The sequence below is a fragment of the Diceros bicornis genome, chromosome 17, assembly GCF_020826845.1.
Source record: "Diceros bicornis minor isolate mBicDic1 chromosome 17, mDicBic1.mat.cur, whole genome shotgun sequence".
NCBI lineage: Eukaryota > Metazoa > Chordata > Mammalia > Perissodactyla > Rhinocerotidae > Diceros > Diceros bicornis.
Window position 1 is genome coordinate 17,539,746 of NC_080756.1, and position 18,425 is coordinate 17,558,170.

The 18,425-nt window shown below is 53.0% G+C and overlaps 1 protein-coding gene across 1 annotated transcript; it reads left to right on the forward strand.

The window, feature by feature from the left end:
• Positions 1-1,054: 1,054 nt before the first annotated feature.
• KRT74 (keratin 74) lies at positions 1,055-8,319 on the forward strand. The gene is given in 12 exon segments (XM_058558174.1): positions 1,055-1,525; positions 2,135-2,218; positions 2,220-2,371; positions 2,807-2,867; positions 3,378-3,473; positions 3,969-4,133; positions 5,342-5,467; positions 6,921-6,962; positions 6,964-7,142; positions 7,606-7,640; positions 8,115-8,174; positions 8,177-8,319. Coding segments are annotated over 12 exon segments (1,614 nt in total).
• The last annotated feature ends 10,106 nt before the right edge of the window (positions 8,320-18,425 follow it).

Sequence of the window (18,425 nt, forward strand, 5' to 3'; positions counted from 1 at the left end):
CACCCTGCCAGGACTACCTGAGCTATAAAGGGCTGGTATCTCCTGCCCTAAAATTGAGTGGCTTCATGAAGTGATCAGGAAAGAGGCAGAACAGCCCACTCTGGACCCAGGAGTGAAACTCAGGGGCTTCTGCATCTTGGACGCTGGGCATGGAGTGTCTCCCCAGGGAGCGCGGGGCAGACTTTCTCCCCAAGGAGAGCGAGCCCATGTTCGAGCTCCTGAGGCTGCCTCACAGCCTGATCTCCTAGGATGGGGCAGGTAACCTTGTCCAGGAGGAAAAATTCAGCTGCAGGAACTGCCAGTTGCCTGCAAAGCTTCTCACTGTTGAAAAGGCAAGATCAAGGTCACCACCACCCAGCCCCTGCCCAGTGTGGAAAGCTCCAGACACTACCCCTGCTGGGGGCCAGGCAGACTCTATGTGGTCATTTCCACTATTCCTGGGGTCTGTTCCACTGCTGGACAGCTGTGGTCCTTAGAGGGACCCGAAGAGTGACCCCTGGAACTTCTTTCTAGGACCCAGATCTTTGAAGACACCCCTCATGTCCTTTCAGAGTCTCCTCTTCTCCGGCATGAACACCCCAGCTCCTCCGCAAGAGCAGATATTGGGGAGATTGGTTCTCCTGGGAGGAAACCTGAGGTTTTCGGATGAGCCCCCAGAGCCAGGCATTTCCCCTGCTCCTTGCTGATAGATGAGCAAGAAGGAGGCACCCTGGAAAAATAAAGCGAGGAGATCGCTGAAGGGGATAGCTCTCCAGGTCCCTAATTAGCAGCCAGATAAACGCGCGATCAGACCACTACGGTCTGCAAGGGCAGCATATTCCATCACTATCAGAAGCGCTTTGTTGCTGCAAAGGGCTTGGAGATCTCTGTTCTATGAATCGCCCATGGCCCCTGGCCCTTCAGCGCGAGGAAAAGAGACAGCAGAGAGACGCCCTTTTCCGGTGTGCTGGGCTGGACAGGATAAAAGGAGGCAGCCCTCTGGGGCCCCATCAGAGTGCTCTCTACCCATTGGTGACTGCTTTTCTCCAGCTCTGTCAACTCCACCTTTCCCACCATGAGTCGGCAACTGAACATCAAGTCTGGTGGTGACAAGGGTGGCTTCAGTGGGCACTCGGCAGTGGTGCTGAGGAAGGCTGTGGGGAATGCAGCTTCTTACCGTGCAGCTGGCAAAGGAGCTGGGGCCGGCTTTGGCAGTCGGAGCCTCTACAGTCTGGGAGGGAATCGGGGTATTTCCTTCAACGTGGCTGGTGGCGGTGTCTGGACTGGAGGTTACAGCTTCCGGCCTGGCTCTGGGTACAGAGGGGGCCGGGCCACTGGCTTTGCTGGCAGCGTCTTTGGCAGCGTGGCCTTGGGGCCCGTGTGTCCGTCCATGTGCCCACCTGGGGGCATCTACCAGGTCACTGTCAACAAGAGCCTCCTGGCCCCCCTCAATGTGGAGCTGGACCCCGAGATCCAGAGAGTGTGCACCCAGGAGAGGGAGCAGATCAAGGCTCTGAATAACAAGTTTGCCTCCTTCATTGATAAGGTAGGTCTCACGGGAGGAGGATAAGACAGTCCAGTGAGACATGAACAATTCCCTGCTGTCTGGGAGTGGACAGGGCATTGTGGACGGAAAGGTTGCAGCTGGACCTCAGGGAAGGCTCCTGCTCCTAACAGAGAAGACCAGACCTGTGAGCTAGGGAGCACAAAAGGATAAGTGAATGTGTTGCTTGCTTTGGGGGTTTTACAGTGAAGGGTGGGAAACTGGGTAAAGGGTAGCCTACCCTGAGAAGGAAGGGCTTCTGGATGGATCTCAGCTCTTTAAAGAAGATGAAGGGCTGATAGAATCAGCACTGTTCAGAGGGAAGGGCTCCTAGTACAGAGGAAACACTCAGCTGAGACATAGGAAGAGCATCTTCTGGGTGCTGGGCCAGGCAGCAGAAGAAAGCTGTGGAATCTCCTTCTTCAGTGAGTTTTCAGTGATCAGTTTTGTCCAGAAGGCTCTGTAGTGAGCATTTGCAAAGGGTCTAGTTTGCATGGAATTCCATGAGTGGAGGGTCAGGACTTGAACCAAATGACTTTAGAAAAATCTATATAACCCGGGGAGTTAATGGTGTACGTCCACAGGACGTGATAGCACCCATTGTGGTTCCAGGTGCGCTTCCTGGAGCAGCAGAACCAGGTGCTGGAGACCAAGTGGGAGCTGCTGCAGCAGCTGGACCTGAACAACGTGAAGGAACAACCTGGAGCCCGTCCTCGAGGGCTACATCAGCAACCTGCAGAAGCAGCTGGAGACGCTGTCCGGGGACAGGGAGACGCTGTCCGGGGACAGGGTGAGGCTGGACTCGGAGCTGCGGAGCGTGCGGGACGTGGTGGAGGACTAAAAGAAGAGGTGAGCAGGCCCCACTGGAGGTCATGGGTCATGGTCTGGGCTCACCCAATCTCTGTGCCACTTTTTAGGAGGGGAGGGAGTGAGCACCAGGGTCAGGGGCTCACACCCCTCCTCTGGTTGTGGAGGAAGGATCTACCTTGTTGGATGAGAACTTCCTACCTGGTGGGCAGGAAGGACTTCCTATGCTCACTGATCCACTGACTGGTTCAGTGGCTGGTTTGGGGAGCCTAATAGGCACCTGGATATTTTCCTAGGATCCAACGCGTGGAACGCAAATGAGGTAACTCGGGGACATAGTACTGCCACCACCTACAGAGCTCGCCCCTAGGAGTTCCTGCGGGGACTCTGCATCCCGAGAACTTGCCCGGCCAGCAGGAAGATGAGGTTACTTGGCTGAGGGGACTGAGGGCTCTGCTATCTTCTTCCCTTGCCCAGGTATGAGGTGGAGATTAATTGGCGCACAGCAGCTGAGAAGGAGTTTGTGGTGCTCAAGAAGGTAGTGGAGAGAAGAGCCTATTGCCTCTGGACTCTCTTACATCCCCATCCTAGCCACCTTTGCTCAGGACTCCAGCCCAGGCTTCCTGGGGAGGGGCTGGTGCCTGAATGGGGATGGAGTCATAGTTCTGGCCTCTAGTAGGTTGGAGAGGCAGGACATACACCCAGGAAATGGACAGAGACAGACAGGAGAGAATGCTGGTCTGGGAACTGGGAAACTCTGGTCTAGCTCGGCCTCCCTGTGTGACTTAAGAAAACTTACTCTACCTCTCTGGGCTTTGTTTTCTCCAGGTGTAACAGAGGAAGAGCAGGCCCTATTCTCCTTTCCCTACTTCCAAAGATTCAGTGAGTCTGAGAGAAACATAATACTGAATTTATTCATCAATATGAATGTCAATATACTTCCCTTCGTGGGCAAAAATTAGGAAATCAGATGGCTTTGGGGGCAGGGACAGGGCAGCTGATGGCATGAGAGTGGTATTGACTGATGGCCCTGGGTGCCTCTTGGCAGGACGCAGATGCAGCCTACATGGTCAAGGTGGAGCTCTAGGCCAAAGTGGACTCTCTGGACAAAGACATCAAGTTCCTCAAGTGCTTGTATGATGCGGTGAGGACACGCCCGCCCATCCCCCATCGCCTGCTTTCCAGCTGAGGGCCTCACTTGGCTCTGCCAGGGAGATGCCAATGGGAGGGATCTAGGATAAACAGAATGAAGGATGTTTTCATGGAAAGGTGCAAAACCCTGCACTAGGACACCATGGAAGTGTAGGATCATGGTCCCCGGGGGCCACACACATAGGAGACAACCCCATCTGGGCCACCATAGTGACCTTGTCTGCAGAGAAAAAATGACCCCATCAGGTCCTACTAAAGCACAGGTTCTCGATTCTGTGAGTTGAGGAAATACCGCCCACTGCCCGCTCCCTGGGTGAGGCGCATCCTGCTGCAGTGAGCCTTCCTCCTCGGCTCCAACAGACAGAGCGCCAGCAGGCACTTTTTCCCTGTACTTTGGTCCATTCTGCTGGGGGCCATGGGCCCAGAAGTCTGACGGTCAGAGGAGGAGGAGAAGGGATCTTGACTGTGTCCTCATCTCTCAACTCAGGAGATGGCTCAGATTCAGACTCACGCCAGCGAGACCTCCGTCATCCTGTCCATGGACAACAGCCGGGACCTGGACCTGGACAGCATCATCGCCGAGGTGCGCGCCCAGTACGAGGAGATCGCGCTAAAGAGCAAGGCTGAGGCCGAGGCCCTGTACCAGACCAAGGTGGGCAACTCCTCCACCAGCCCCTCCTCTCCTGGGAAGGGACACCTCCACCTGTGGAAGTGAGAGATACCTTTGCAGATGTCCTGCCTGAAAGAATGGTTGTAACCAATGTAATGACATTCTGCTCAAAAAGAATTCTCAGCAGAGACTGTTCTCAAAGATAAATCATAAAACTGATGTGGACAGGTGTCTCCAACAGAGAGGGACAAGCAGTCCTTGGATGGAGGAAAGAAGCGAGGTGTTCCTGCTATAAAACAAACGTATTTCCAGGGATTGGGGCTGAAGGAGAGTAACAAATATGGAAGAGAGGAGCAATGGGGGCCCCGGGTGGGGCAGGGAGTGAAGAAGAGGAAGCCATGAGCTCTTTTCTGACCAGTATGGGAGGACTTCCAAGAGGAAGAGGTGGAAATCTAGGAGCCCTCTGGGTAATGGGAGTTATGCTTTGGAGTAGAGCCCTTCGGGACCGTCACTGAGAAAACCCTTTACCTGGGCGCTCTCCAGGGCTCACACCAGCCCTGCTCTGGCTCTCCTTTTCATCTTTGTTAAATCTCACCAATGACAGGGATCACAGGTTCCTTGTTCCCTGTCCATGGCCCTGTCATCCCCTCTTCTCTGGAGGACTGGGCGAGGGGAGAGGGGAAGATCTGAGCTACAAGTCCTGAGCCAATGATCCCACCACCCCCCAGGGTACATGTGGCCCTTGGCTTCCCTGGTGCCCCGCCCATCACCGAGGAAGGATTGCCCGAGACCGTATGTTCCATGGGGGCAGGGACCTCAGCCATCCTGGTTCACTGCTGTGTTCCCAGTACCTGGAGCAGGGCCTGGCCTTTAAAAGCTGTCTCTATAAAGAGGTGCTAAGTGAGCAGAGAGGGTCAGGGCTCATCCTACATTTCAGAAGTGCTCAATAAACGTGACGGGTATCTTTCCTTCATCCAGCCCAGGAAAGACTGCAGGCAGGGCGCCGAGAAAGGAGGATAGGCCAGCAAATAGGTTCTGCTTAGAGAAGCGGGTGGACTTCTGGGTCAGAACCACCACCAAGCAGCAGGAAGGATGCCCAGGTCCTGGCTCCATCACCTCTTGCTCTGGAGCCACCTCCCCTGGCTCACTCCAGTGGTGGAAGAGGTTGCTCAGGACACTTCCCTACCTCGGATGGGGGTTGGGGTGGGCAGTCCTGCCTCATGACTAACTTCCTGTCTCTGGGAAACCAGATCCAGGAGCTGCAGCTGGCAGCCGGCCAGCATGGTGACGACCTCAAACACATCAAGAACGAGATGTCAGAGCTGAACCGGCTAGTCTAGAGGCTCCGGTGTGAGACTGTGAACGTGAAGACGCAGGTGGGCGGCAACCCCGCAAAGAACACCGGGTTCAATTTCACCCTCTGTGACGGAGAAACTGGAACCCCTTTAGTAAAAAGCAAATCTCCCCTCCCCCAGCCTGGGAGCCCCTTGGCCATCCACAGTCCCCCTTTCCCACTCTGCCTCGAGACCCCTGCAGTCAGAGCTGGCACCTGCTCAGAACTGGGGGGCACCGTGAGCTTATTTCATCCAACTCCCACAGTTTAGATAAGGAGTCTGCTGGAGAGGGGAAGCGACTTGCCCAGGGTCCCCAGCTGGTTATTAACAGAGCCAGGATTAGAACCCAGGGTTCCTTTTTTTTTTTCCCCCTCTTTCTCAGACTTTTTCTGTGTGCAAGAAAACTGTCCCACATCCCCTTCAGGTGTGCCCCTCTGAGGGCAGGTCCCATACCTCCTCCTCCCACTGGACACACAGCACACACGGGGTGCATGGGGCTTGCATCTGGGCCCCTTTGTGGCCACGTTAGGTTCCTGCCCTCAGGGTGGGGCATGGGTCTGGTGACCGAGTGAGGATGATAGGAGATGAAGCCCTCCTGTGTCCCCTGCCCTGCGCCACTGTGCCATTTCCATTTCACCTGGGGATCCTGTCTTATCTGAAAGCAGCAGAACTTAAACGCCATGTCAGTGGGGAGATGATTTAAGGGGGTGGGGAATCCTTCCCATGTCCTCCCCCAAGAACCAGGTCAACTCTGTTGTGATAGAATTGCCAAACTGAAGGATCAGAGGCTGCTCTCCTCCCTGTGCCCCACAACCTTCCAAGCCAGGCAAAGTGGGGAACACGGGGACAGCTTTCTGACTCAGTGTATGGCTGATTCGCAGACTCCACGAGGACCATTTCTCCACCTCTTAGTATGTGGCATCAGAGTGCTGCTGGATGTTCATCAGAGCCCAGTTTCTGAGGTTGTGGGTATAATTTCAGGCCCTTAACCTCCTGCTCTAAGAGAAGGCACCCTTACCCGTTCAGGGCAGACCCTCCCCGCAGAGTGCTGGAATAGTCCAGAAACACTCATTCTTGGAAGGGTAGCCACGGGAGACATCCTGCTGGCGGGAATCCTCTCACGGTGGTGCCTTTGGCATCTCTGTGATCCTTACAGGCATCCTGGCTGGGGCCTCAGCGTGATCCTCCTGGACCTGGCATCTTTGGAGCCTGTAGCCATTTGTGGCTTCCAAGCCTAAGCACTAGACAACTTTGCAAACATCAGAGTTTCTCTCTGTATTCCTGAAATGCAACTCTTCCAACAGCTTTTCACAAGTCCTTTAAATACCCGCCTGCAATAGAAAGTAGAGAAGACACCGGTTTGGGTGCTGGCTCTTCAGCTGTTACCTGCTGTCACCTTGGGCCTCATCTGTCAAGTGAGGGGCTTGTGCTACCTACCCTGTAAGATCTAGAAATTATTTTGCATTCTGCTGTCTCCCTGTTCTTCGTCTTTCAGTGTGCCAACCTGGAGACGGCCATCGCCGATGCCGAGCAGCGGGGGGGACAGTGCCATGAAGGATGCCCAGACCAAGCTGGATGAGCTGGAGGCTGCCCTGCACCAGGCCAAGGAGGAGCTGGCCCGCATGCTGCGCGAGTACCAGGAGCTCATGAGCCTGAAGCTGGCCCTGGACGTGGAGATCGCCACCTACCGCAAGCTGCTGGAGGGCGAGGAGTGCCGGTGAGGGGCTGGAGGGGAACGCCGGGGTGCCAAGGGAGAAGGGGCTGTGGGTGGCTCCCCACCGGGCTGGGGGCCATTTGGGAGGTGGAAGATGAAAGCAGCGCTGGTGACATGAGTGTGGAAGACGGTAGTCTGATGAGCTCACCTGTAGCTTCCTGTGAGGGGAGGTCAGACGTGAACCGTGAAGCACAGGTGGTTGGGTGGTGCCGTGACAAGAGCCAGTGGGAGCAGACAGACCTGGGTTTAATTACCGGCTTTACCACACACTAGCTGGATGGTCCTGGTAAACCATTTAATGTCTCTATTTTCTCGTCTATAAAATGGGGATTATGATCTCCACGTTACGGGTTGTTATAAGGATGAATTAAAATGATATACTTATAAAAGCAGGAGCCCATTAAGGCTTAGCAGAATCTAGACGCTTTCTTGAGGTTTTACCCTTCTCCAACCCTCTGTCTTACAGGATGTCTGGTGAGAATGCAACCTCTGTGAGCATCTGTGAGTATCCCTGAGAGATGGGTTGGTTGGGGATTCTGGCTGGATGGGAAAGCCGGGGACCCCAGGACAAGGTGGGGACTTCTATTCATTGCCTCTCCCCGTCCTGGAGCCTCTGGTACTGTCTTGTGAAGGTTCTCTGGCTTCAAAGGAAACCTATTCCCCTTTTGTCCTATGGAAACTGAAGTGATGCCCACCCTATTTCCCTCCTGTCTCTCCCGTGGGGCACTGTCGTCTAGAGAAAATGTTGAGAATATGGACTTGGGAGCCTAACGGTCCTAAAATCTCCAGGAGGGCAGGGACCAGGTCTGTTCTGTGTGGTCCTCACCTCACACAAAGCCTGGCATGTAATACGGTCTCAGTGCATCTTTGCGCTGCTTCCTGACTGCTGAGGGTGCGGTGGGACTCAGAGGGACGGCTCGCGGGCTGACTGACACCGCCGCCCTTCCTCCCCTGCTCTTGGCCCTGCCTCCCCAGCCGTCAGCAGCAGCAGCGCAAGCAGCTACGGCTGCCACCCCGGCTCCTCCGCGAGCGCCGACCGGGGGCCAGCAGCGCAGCGGGCAGCTCCGGCAGCGCCCGAAGCAGACAGACCAGGGCCAAAGGGGCCCGAGTGAGGGACCCCAAGGGCTCCCAAGGCAAGAGCGCCCCAGCTAGCACCCCAGCCAGGAAAGCCACCCGGTAAGCCCCCCACCCCCACTCACCCCTGCACCTGGGAGATGAGATGTCTTTGCCGCCGCCCACCAAAAGATGTCCGCCACACCCAACCCTCCACCCATGAGTCCTGGGACTGTCTGTAGCGCACTCGACCATCGTGGCTTATCTTACTGTCAGGTTTCCTCAGGTCCCATGTGGACTTTGTGATTCTCCTTTTCCCTGCTGCCTTCAGCTTGCAGGAGCCTTTGGGGCACAAGCTGTAATTACCTTCTTGGCCCTGGGAAGCTGTGATCTTCCCTAGAGAGAGAGGAGAGAAGGGAGGGGGGAGGGGGAGTAGTTTTGTTCTGTGCTCAGGTCAGGGTAGCAGTTGTCTGGGAGCACCCCCCCCCCCAGCCTGCCCCCTCAGAAAGGTCTTTGTAGAACGACTCCATTATCCAGGAGAAAATGTGTGTACTCTCAGATGCCCAGCTCTACCCGTATGCACAAAGCCAAGCGAAGGAGAATTGGAGATCCTCTGCCACACTGTGTTGCCCACCCGCCTCCTTTATTATCAGTAACAGCTATGACCATATGTTAAGCACCTACTACGTGCTCCCCATGTGCATTGCCTCTAATTCTTAGCCATCCTGCAAGGTAGATGCAACCAGCATCTTTGGGACAGAGGAGAAGCCCCATCCTCTGAGAGGCTGCAGAACTTGCCCCCCATCCATCACGCACTAAGTACCAGGGTTGGGATTTGAACCCAGGCCTGGCTGACTCCAGGATCTATGTTCTTTCCACGGCACGTCACTGCCTCTTTAACAATGGGAATATCAAATTCACGGTTGTTTGGATGAGGGCAGCATCACTACGTTGCCTTTTTGTCAAGGACTGTGGGTATGTGGCTTATCTTTGGTCCTCTGTCTGGGTCTGTGTCCTGCAGTAGCTTCTGAGTCTCAGTTCCTGTTGCCATGAGCTGTGTTCAGTGAGGGGAACTTGCTCTGTCTCTGGTAGTACCGCCCAGCCCGAAAGTCGTGGCTCTTGCTGTAAATATTCCTAAGACGCTCAGTCCCTCCTTTGCTTGAGTTAAGGACTCTGAATTTCTGCTGTATATTCAATAAACTGCCCCTAAATAATGTCAGACGTGCACTCCTGTCAATGTGTTCATATCTCCAACTTGCCCACCCCGCAGTGCTGACGTGCTCCACCCCGCACACGTGCAGAAGCCTTTCAGGAGGCTGGAGGCGGCCCAGAGCAGGCTGCTCTGGAGGAAATTTCAGGCTGATGAGAGAGACAGACATACATACAAAGCCATGCACTCGTACGGATCAGGGGAGGACAGCCCAATGCAGCAATGCTGAGACATGACCATAGTGGAGAAGCTAAGCAGGGAAGGCTTCCTGGAGGAGGAGGAGAGATTAATCAAATAACCAGAAAGATGGGCACATAGATTCCTGGAGAGAGAACTTAGACACACCATCTCAGGAGTTTGGGCGCAGGTTTTGTGCTTATTTTGATGGGGGGTGGGAGGTCTCAGATTTTCTGAAGTTGGTAGTGGGGTTGGATGGGTTTCCAAGTCCCTCAGCTTTGGCCTGTAGAACTTAACCCTCCAGTCGGCTTTCTGATCCGTCTTGTGTTATGATTGTGCTGCAGATGATTCCCCCTACAGCCCTCAGGGCAATGGGGTTGGTGGGGGAGAGGGCTTGCAGGGGTAGGGCCTCCATTGACCTCCCTGTGCCTCTCGTGTGTTAAGGAGGTCCTCTTCTGTGAGTGCCAAGAGGCAATAAACCTTGGGAAGCACAAGAGCCCAAGAGTCTGGTGGGCTTTCTGCCCAAATGCCTCCCTCTGTCGTCACTGCTGTCGTCTCTGTGGGTACTGGGGAAAGTGCCCTGGGAGTTTTGGGGGTTCTGTTCCAGCTCGACCACTAACCAGTCACCTGTTATACTCAGACCAGTGCTTCTTGACCTTGTGAGTCACGGACCCCTTTGAAATCCGATGAAAGCTATGGACTTTTTCCCCTGAAAAGTGTACAGAATCACGTCTGCATGTTCAGAGGTTTTCGACCCCTGCAGCCCATCTGTGGACTCCCTGGGTCAGGAACTCCAGGACCAGACACGCCTAGGCCCTTCCCAGCACTGATGCTCTGCCTTTGCCAAAACACCAAATTCCCAGTGACCCAGTAAGAAGGGCTGGGGTGAGGGGGTGGGTGGGACCCACAACCTGAAATAGCCTGGAGAGGAATCCATGAGCCATCCGTGGAATCGCCTCCTCCAGGGCCACACTGCAGGCGTGCTTCTGACCGCTCAGCTGTGAGGTCTGAGTGCTGTGCCCGGCCCTGGGTGCAGGGTGAAGGACCCAGGGGCTAGGAGGATGGGATCTTGGGGGGTAGAGGCAACGTGTCCTGTACCGGCGTGTTGGGGAGAGCAGAGGGGCAGCCCCCTTGCCTGCAGCTTATCCGCCTGAGAAATGGAGAGATTCTTTGTCATCTGGAGCTTAATTAAGATCCTGAGACGTGCACAGGGGTGACTTTAGGACTCGGTTTGGAGATTCCTCTGAAGCCAAAGAGGGGAAATCTTGAAGACAGGACCAGTGGCGACCAGCTTCAACTCTGTAGGTCACTTCAGTGCACAGGGCAGAGACCAGAAGGATGGGGGCGTGTGGGAGTTTTGGTCAGAGAGCAGCCCAGGGGACTGTCTAGGGGGGTAAGTATCTGGTTCACTTGCTCTGTGTAGACCTCCAGTGAAGGTCCATTTAGGGGCTGAGTCATCTGGCTGGGTGATGCTCATGCTCATGTGGCCTCTGTGCCCGGATTGTCATTCACACCTTTCATTACCTGGACAACTCTTACTGCTTCTTTGAGATTCTGTTCAGGTTTCCACTCCTGCTGGAAGCCTTCCTGAACCCCCGGGCTGGGCTGAGTGCCTACTTTCTAGGATCTTGCAGTGCCCAGTGCTCACCTCCACCATGGTATTTCCACACGTGATTGAGATGATCTCTGTGTGTGACTGATTCCATCACCACCAGAGTTGGGGAGCCCAAGGGCAGGGACCAGTCTTATTCTTTGCTGGGATTTGCAATTAGTGGACACTTAAGGGAGCTTCACCTAACAGAGACACCTGAGGATGGTGTAGGATCTTTCTATCTAGCACAAACATGTTTAAGAGATTTTGGGGGGTAAAACTCACATGTCTATGCCCATTTTGACAAGGGTGTCAAGACCATTCATGGAGGAAAAGAACACTCTCTTCAAGAAACGGTGCTGGGACAATTGGATGTCCATATGCAATAGAATGAAGCGGGACGCCTACTTCTCACCATATACAAAAATTAACTCAAAGCGGATCAACAACCTAAATATAAGAGCTAAAACCATGAAACTCTTAGGTGAAATATAGGGGCAAATCTTCATGACCTTGGTTTTGGCAAAGGGTTCTTAGATATGACACGAAAAGCACAAGCAACAAAAGAGAAAATAGATAAATTGGACTTCATCAAAACTAAAAACTCTGTTCATAAAAGGACATTATCAGGAAAGTAAAAAGACAACCTGCAGAGTGAGAGAAAATATTTGCAAGTCATGTATCTAATAAGGGTCTAGTGTCCGGAACATATAAAGAACTCTTACCACTCAACAATAAAAAGACAAACAGCCCAATTAAAAAATGAGCAAAGGATTTTAATGGCCCTTTATTCAAAGATGACATACAAATGGCTGACAAGCACATGAAAAGATGCTCTACAGAATTAGTCATCAGGGAAATGCAAATCCAAACCACAATGAGGCACCATTTCATACCCACTAGGATGGCTGTAATAAAAAAATAATGGAAAATAAAAAGTGTTGGCAGGGATGTGGAGAAATTAGAACCTTTGTGCATTGCTAGTGGGAATGTAAAATGGTTCAGCCATTGTGGAAAACAGTCAGGCGGTTTCTCATAACGTTAAACATAGGGTTGTCATATGACTGAGCAATTCAACTCCTAGGTATAAATATGCAAAAGAATTGAAAACAAATTCTTAAACAAATACATGTCCGTGCACATTCATAGCAGCACTGTTCACAACAGCCAGAGGTGGACACAGGCTACTGTGGTCTGAAGGTTTGTGTCTCTCCAGTATTTATATGTGAAATCCTAACCCCCAAAGATGATGTGTTAGGAGGTGGGGTCTTTGGGAGGTGCTTAGGTTGTGAGGGTGGGGCCCTCATGGATGGGATTAGTGTTCTAATAAAAGAGACCCTACCGAGCTCCCTAGCCCTTTCCACCATGTGAGGACACAGGGAGAAGGTGCCGGCTGTGAGTCAGGAAGAAGGCCCTCTCCAGATTGTGACCTTGACCTCGGATTCCCAGCTTCCAGAACTGTGAGGAACAAACTTCTGTTGTTTATAAGCTACTAATCTGTGGTATTTGTTACAGCAGCCTGAAAGGACTACGATACAGTGCAAATGTCCTTCAATAAATGAGTGGATAAAAAAAGTTGTGGTATATGCTTTACAAGGGAATATTATTCAGCCATAAAAAGCAATGAAGTATTGATACATGCTACAGTGTGGATGAACCTTGAAAACATTGCACTAAGTGAAAGAAGCCAGTCAAAAGTCACATATTGTATGAGTCCATCCATATGAAATGCCCAGAATAGGTAAATCCATAAAGATTTGGTGGGTGCAGGGATTGGGGTGGGGGAGTGGGGCGTGCCGGCTAATGGGTACTGATGACAAGGTTTGGAAGTAGATAGAGGTGGTGTTTGCACAACATTGTGAATGTACTAAATGCCACTGAGTTGTTCACTTTAAGACGGTTAATTTTGAGTTATGTGAATCTCACCCAAATAAAAAATAAAATTTTGGGAGGGTAGCAGACAAGAGGCCAGAGAAACTGTGTCCCTGAATTTTGCTCCCAGTCTTTCCCACCTTATGGCAAATAGCTACCTGGGATAAAGACAGGGAGAGCAGTCGGGACAGGCAGGAGATAATGCACCCTCAATTTGACTGGCCAAGGGCAAGCCTGGGGGATTTGGGTTGTGTGGCGAATGCCTGGCACAGAGCAGTTGCTAGGTAATTGGCTGATGAATCACCGAATGCAATAGAAGATGGCAGTCACAATGTCTGTACCCTGTCTCCTGGAACCTCATCCACTCTTCCCTGATGCTCCTCGTTCTGCCTCTGATGTTCCCATTCTCTGGTCTTTACAAACATCCTCCCTAGGTTCCAAACTTGGTGCAGCACGAGGCTTTACCTGATTCCTCCACGTTCATTGGTACAGAAAGTCTCATCAAAATGGGTGCTCTGTGACCTTGAGAAGTCACCTTGTCTGTCCTCCTGCCCCTGGGAAGGCATGTTCTCTCAGGCCCAACTAGTCAGAACCTCTCCTGCTTTCATGGGCTCAGGGATGTTGAAAGAATGAATGAATGAATTTGATCCCCTCAATTGGTCACCAACTGGGAGTCACCACGTCCTCCATGGCTATTGTTGAAAAAGATATAATGAAAATGGGACAATCCGCTCCCACTTGTGTGCCACTAATGGAGAGGCACGGAGGCCTGGAGGTCTGAAAGTGACAGCTATCCCACAATGGGCCCATTGTCAGGTGGACTGTCATCGGAAACCCATGTACACACGTGTAGACACGTGCTCATCAGCTCACAGGCTCAGGTCTATGGAAGGTACACAAAATATTTACCAACTGGTACAATCAGGCACTAACCCATCACAGATGTCAGCCACAGACAACCAGGACAGCCGTGCCCGCCCCTACTGGCTGGACACCCATGCTGCTCGTGTCCGTGTTCACGACCCCTGGCACGCAGATGTGCACCCACCCACGTCCTCTGACAAATGGTGGAGCACGTCTGTCAGCTGGCAAGCAGCACTCACCGTTCCTGCCACAAGCCCCGGCACCCGGGCCACAGGAGTGGAGAGTGCTGCCCAGCCTCGGAGGGACCGTTAGAAAATTTTAGGCTGGGGGGATGCACGCAGCACCGGGGCAATAGGGTTGTGTGAGAAAGGTACAGCTGACCCTGACCAGGAGGCTGGGGAAATCAGGAAGGCTTCTCAGAGGAGGTGTGTCTTGATTTATCTTAAAGGATAGGACAAGCCTGACCTGGTGGGCAGGAGTCTGGGAGAACAGCCCAGAGTGTGACTCCAGGGAAAAGCATGATGCGTGTGAGAGAAACATGGAATCGTCTCATGAGCACCCCCTGCCCCATCTTCACCCCAGTCCAGAAATTACATTAATTTTCTTCAAAAGAGCAAAGAAGGCTGAGAAGGGGAGCAAGGGGTCAGCTCTGGCTGGCTGTGGGGTCTGGGACAGGAAGGAAAGAGTGTGAGTGAGGTCGGTCCTTGGGAGCTTGGATTTTCACACTGCGGTTCAGATGTCAGTGGGACAGCAGGGAACAGGAACTGGAGTTTGTGGGAGGCTGGAGCTTGACATATGCCCCCAGAATGGGGCAGGCACCTTCCCAGGACACTTATACTCGAAAAAGCCAGGGCAGTGTAGAGGCCATGAGTGCAGATGGCAGCTAGGTTGCTGTGTTGAAACTTGGCTCAAATCCTGGCTCAGCTCCTCACCAGCTGTGTGACCTTGAGTAAGTTACTTAACTCCCTGTGCCTCAATATCTCCATCTGTAAAATAGGCATAATCATGGTACCTGCCTCTTAGGGACTGTGAGAATTAAATGAGTTAATAATGTGAAGCGTTAGAGCAGTGCCTGTCAGAGCTCACGCTGTGCAGCTATTATTATTATCACCATCATTATTATTACTTACAAGGTGCCTCCCATCCCCCTTGGGGAGCAGGTGGGGCAGGTATTAGTACCCCCTTCTTAGAGATGTGGAAACAGAGGCTTAGGAAGTTGGGAGACCTGCCCACGGTCACACGGCAGGACCAGGACCTGAGTCCTCAGAGTCCCAAGTCCACACACTTCACCAGAGGTTTGAAGTGGGGCTGGAGGAAGGAGATGGCCAGCAAAGCTCAAAGGAGATGCTCCCGGCCACAGAGCTGAGCGAGGAGGAAGCGAGGGGGATGGGGCTGCCTTGGAGGGCACCTCTCTGGCGGCTATACAGCAGGATAGGAGCAGAGCTGAGTGCCTGGCAGGACAGCCCTCCTCCATCCTTTATATCCCAGCTCCTCTGGGAGCTGGCAGCCTTGCCAGCTGCAGACCTGCTGAACAGCTGTCCTGCCCCCAGATGAGTGGCTCTGATTGTGGCCAAGACCCCCAGGGACTTTGTTCCGTCCAGCTGGCTTGGGGCCCAGTGCCCTGCCTGCCTGAACCCACAGGAGGATGTAGGGGTAGGAGGAGGGGGGTTTGTGGGGAGTCACAGACCCTGTGCTCATTTCCTGGGTCCATCTGCTGAGGAGGGCTGGCAGGACCTGAGCTGATGTCATCCAAATAGCCCAGCTCATTCTCTCTAATTTTGGAGACAATTATTTGCTCGGAGAACCACCTGCCCCTGTCTCAGTGCCTCCAGCTCTCCTCACTCCCACTCCTACTCACACAGCAGCTGGATTCTGCTTCCTCGAACACGTATAGCTCAGGCTTGGCTCGGCTCAAGAGCCCTCAATGGCTCCCTGTCACTTGCCTTATCACATGCACAGCCTGGGATCTGGGGTCCCTCCACCCATAGTCGCCCTTCACTCCAGCCTGGAGGGACCTGTCCTCACAAATGCCCTTTGTCCTGCCAGCATGGGCTGCTTTCACCATTCGTCTCTGCCTGCCAGTCCACCCAAGCCTTTTTTCCCTGAAAAGTCTAGAATATCCCAACCCCCTCCTCCAGGCAGCCCTTGTGGATTTCATGTCCCCAGATCTCACCTCTCCTCTGTACATTCCCCTTTCCTCTCACCCAGCAATTACTCTCTCAGATTGTACTAGATTTTCTTGCCCTTCTCTTTCTGAGGCCTTCTCTGGAGGCTTCTCAGACCCCAGAATGCTAAGAGTGGGGAGCAAGGGGTCTTGATTGGGGCCACAGGATCATAACCACCATATCAGACTGATCATCGTCACAGAGGAAGAAACAAAAATACAAAGAAAGCTATTAATGATTTGTGTAAACCAAGTAAAACATTTTGGCCATAAAACCTAGAGCCATATAAATGTAATTTATTTAACAAGCAACTTAAATTTTCCTTGAATGGCCAAGCTAGATGCTCCTGGCATGTTGGGGGTTTGATTCTCTCACCTGACACACTTCCCCCCATGTTTCACAGACAAGTAAAGCTGTGGCTCAGAGGCATCTGTGCCTGCCAAGCCTCGCTCAGGATTTAATTCCCAGCGAGAACACTGGACAGTCCCAATACTGCAAAGGGCATGAGGGGAGGATGAAGCTGGGATGTGGTATGTGATAGATGACATCCTGTCTCTCCCGCCGGCCTGAGAGGCCTCCCAAAGCAGGAGGCTCTGTCTCCTTCTGCCCCCGGGTCTCCCCAGACCTCAGCTAAGGCCAAGGCAGGGCCTTTGTAACCTTGGTGAACTGCGCCCTGTCCAGCATTATTCAGTCCCTCCCTCTCTCCCTCCAGCAAAGACGCAAACACCCCAGGAGCCCCACCTGGGCCCACCCTTCCTGTGGGTGGCCCAGAACTCTCCTCCTTCCTCTTCTATCCCCATCCTCATCAGCAAGATTGGGTGTTTCATTCCCTAAGGCCACCAACTGATTAACGAATTCACACTAAGGTGTTAATGACTTGTTAATAGCTTGTTGAGGTGCTTTCCCAGGGACGCCTGCGTTTGGAGGGATCCAGAAACTAAGTCCTTTGAGGGCAAGATAATTTGTGTTGCCCTCCTCAGTGCTTGGTAGGTGCTCAATAAATATTTGACAAATGGATCAATACCAATAGACTTAAGGTTTGAAAAGTGCTTGCTACTGAGTTTTGTGCTTGACAAGCACTTCGTAGACAGTGGCTCTTATTATTATTATTTCTAATGGCAAATTCTCTGTTATCAGAGATGGTCTGAGTGGAGAGATTCCTCGAGCCTGGGACCACTGGGAAGACCAGCCCTCCTTGTCCTCCAACAGCAGGTGACACTGTGGGAAGGGGCTGATCCAGACAGCCTCTCCCAGAGGAGAGGAAGGAGAGAGAGGAGGAGAAGAGAGGACAGGCCGATTCCTGAATTCTACTTTACTTTCTACTTTTGGTAATAGATGGCATTTATCGAAGACTGACTATGTACCAGGCACTTACCGAGCGCTTTACACGGGTTAACACATGTGATCATCACGACTACCCCATGAGGAGTTTGTGATCCTGTTTACAGTGGCAGAAGCTGAGGCTTAGGGAGGGTAAGCTCTGCAGGGTGGTGGAGTGGAATTCTGACCCCTGGAGCCTGGTCTCCCACCTGCTGCCGTTCTAGGGGGATGTAGGCCCAGAAGCTCCATGAAGAGGCACCGTCCCTGAGTGGTTGCTGCTCCAAAAACAGCCAGCCCTGCTCACCTGGGAAGGGATGTCCGGAGGCTGGTCCTGGGCCCTGAGGGTAGATAAAGAGGGAGGAGTTCGCTGCGGGCCATGGAACGCTCACCCAGGCCCCAGCCTGAGGGAACGCAGCAGCCTACACACAGATGTCAGTGGGCTGAGGCAGCCACGGCACAGGGGAGGAGATGGAGCCACATCCAGGGCTTTAAGCAGGATTTTGAGAGAACAGAAGGATTTGGATCAGAAGAGATGGGGAGGGAAGGTGTTCCAGGCTGGGTAGGAATAGTTTGGCAAAATTTTGGAGGTATTTGAGGAGGAGGCCTGTGGGTGAGATGTCCATGGCCGGAGCAAGGAGCCGTGAGGCAGCAGGGTGTAGGATGGGCCAGGGGCAGGGCAGCAGCTGCAGGGACGTTGAAGTCGGGGCTGGGGAGCTGCCAGGCTCATCAGAGAAACACACAGCCAGCAAAGCCATCAGGGGGACCCCCTTGTGAGGACTGGGTTCCAGGAGCTGTGAAAGGCCTTTATCATTGTGATGCAAGCTCTTATGTCCCCAACACTGGGCACAATGCCTGGCACACAGTGAGCGCTCAACAGAGGTTTACCGAAGGCAGAAAGGGAGGGAGGGAGGGAGGGGTATACTAGGTGGTCTCTGATCTGGAGCACCTTCTACTCTCCTTACAAAGGAAAACTGAGATGACAAGTGACACAGCCTTCAGAGCAACCTCGAGGGAGTTGCCCACAGAGTCACTGT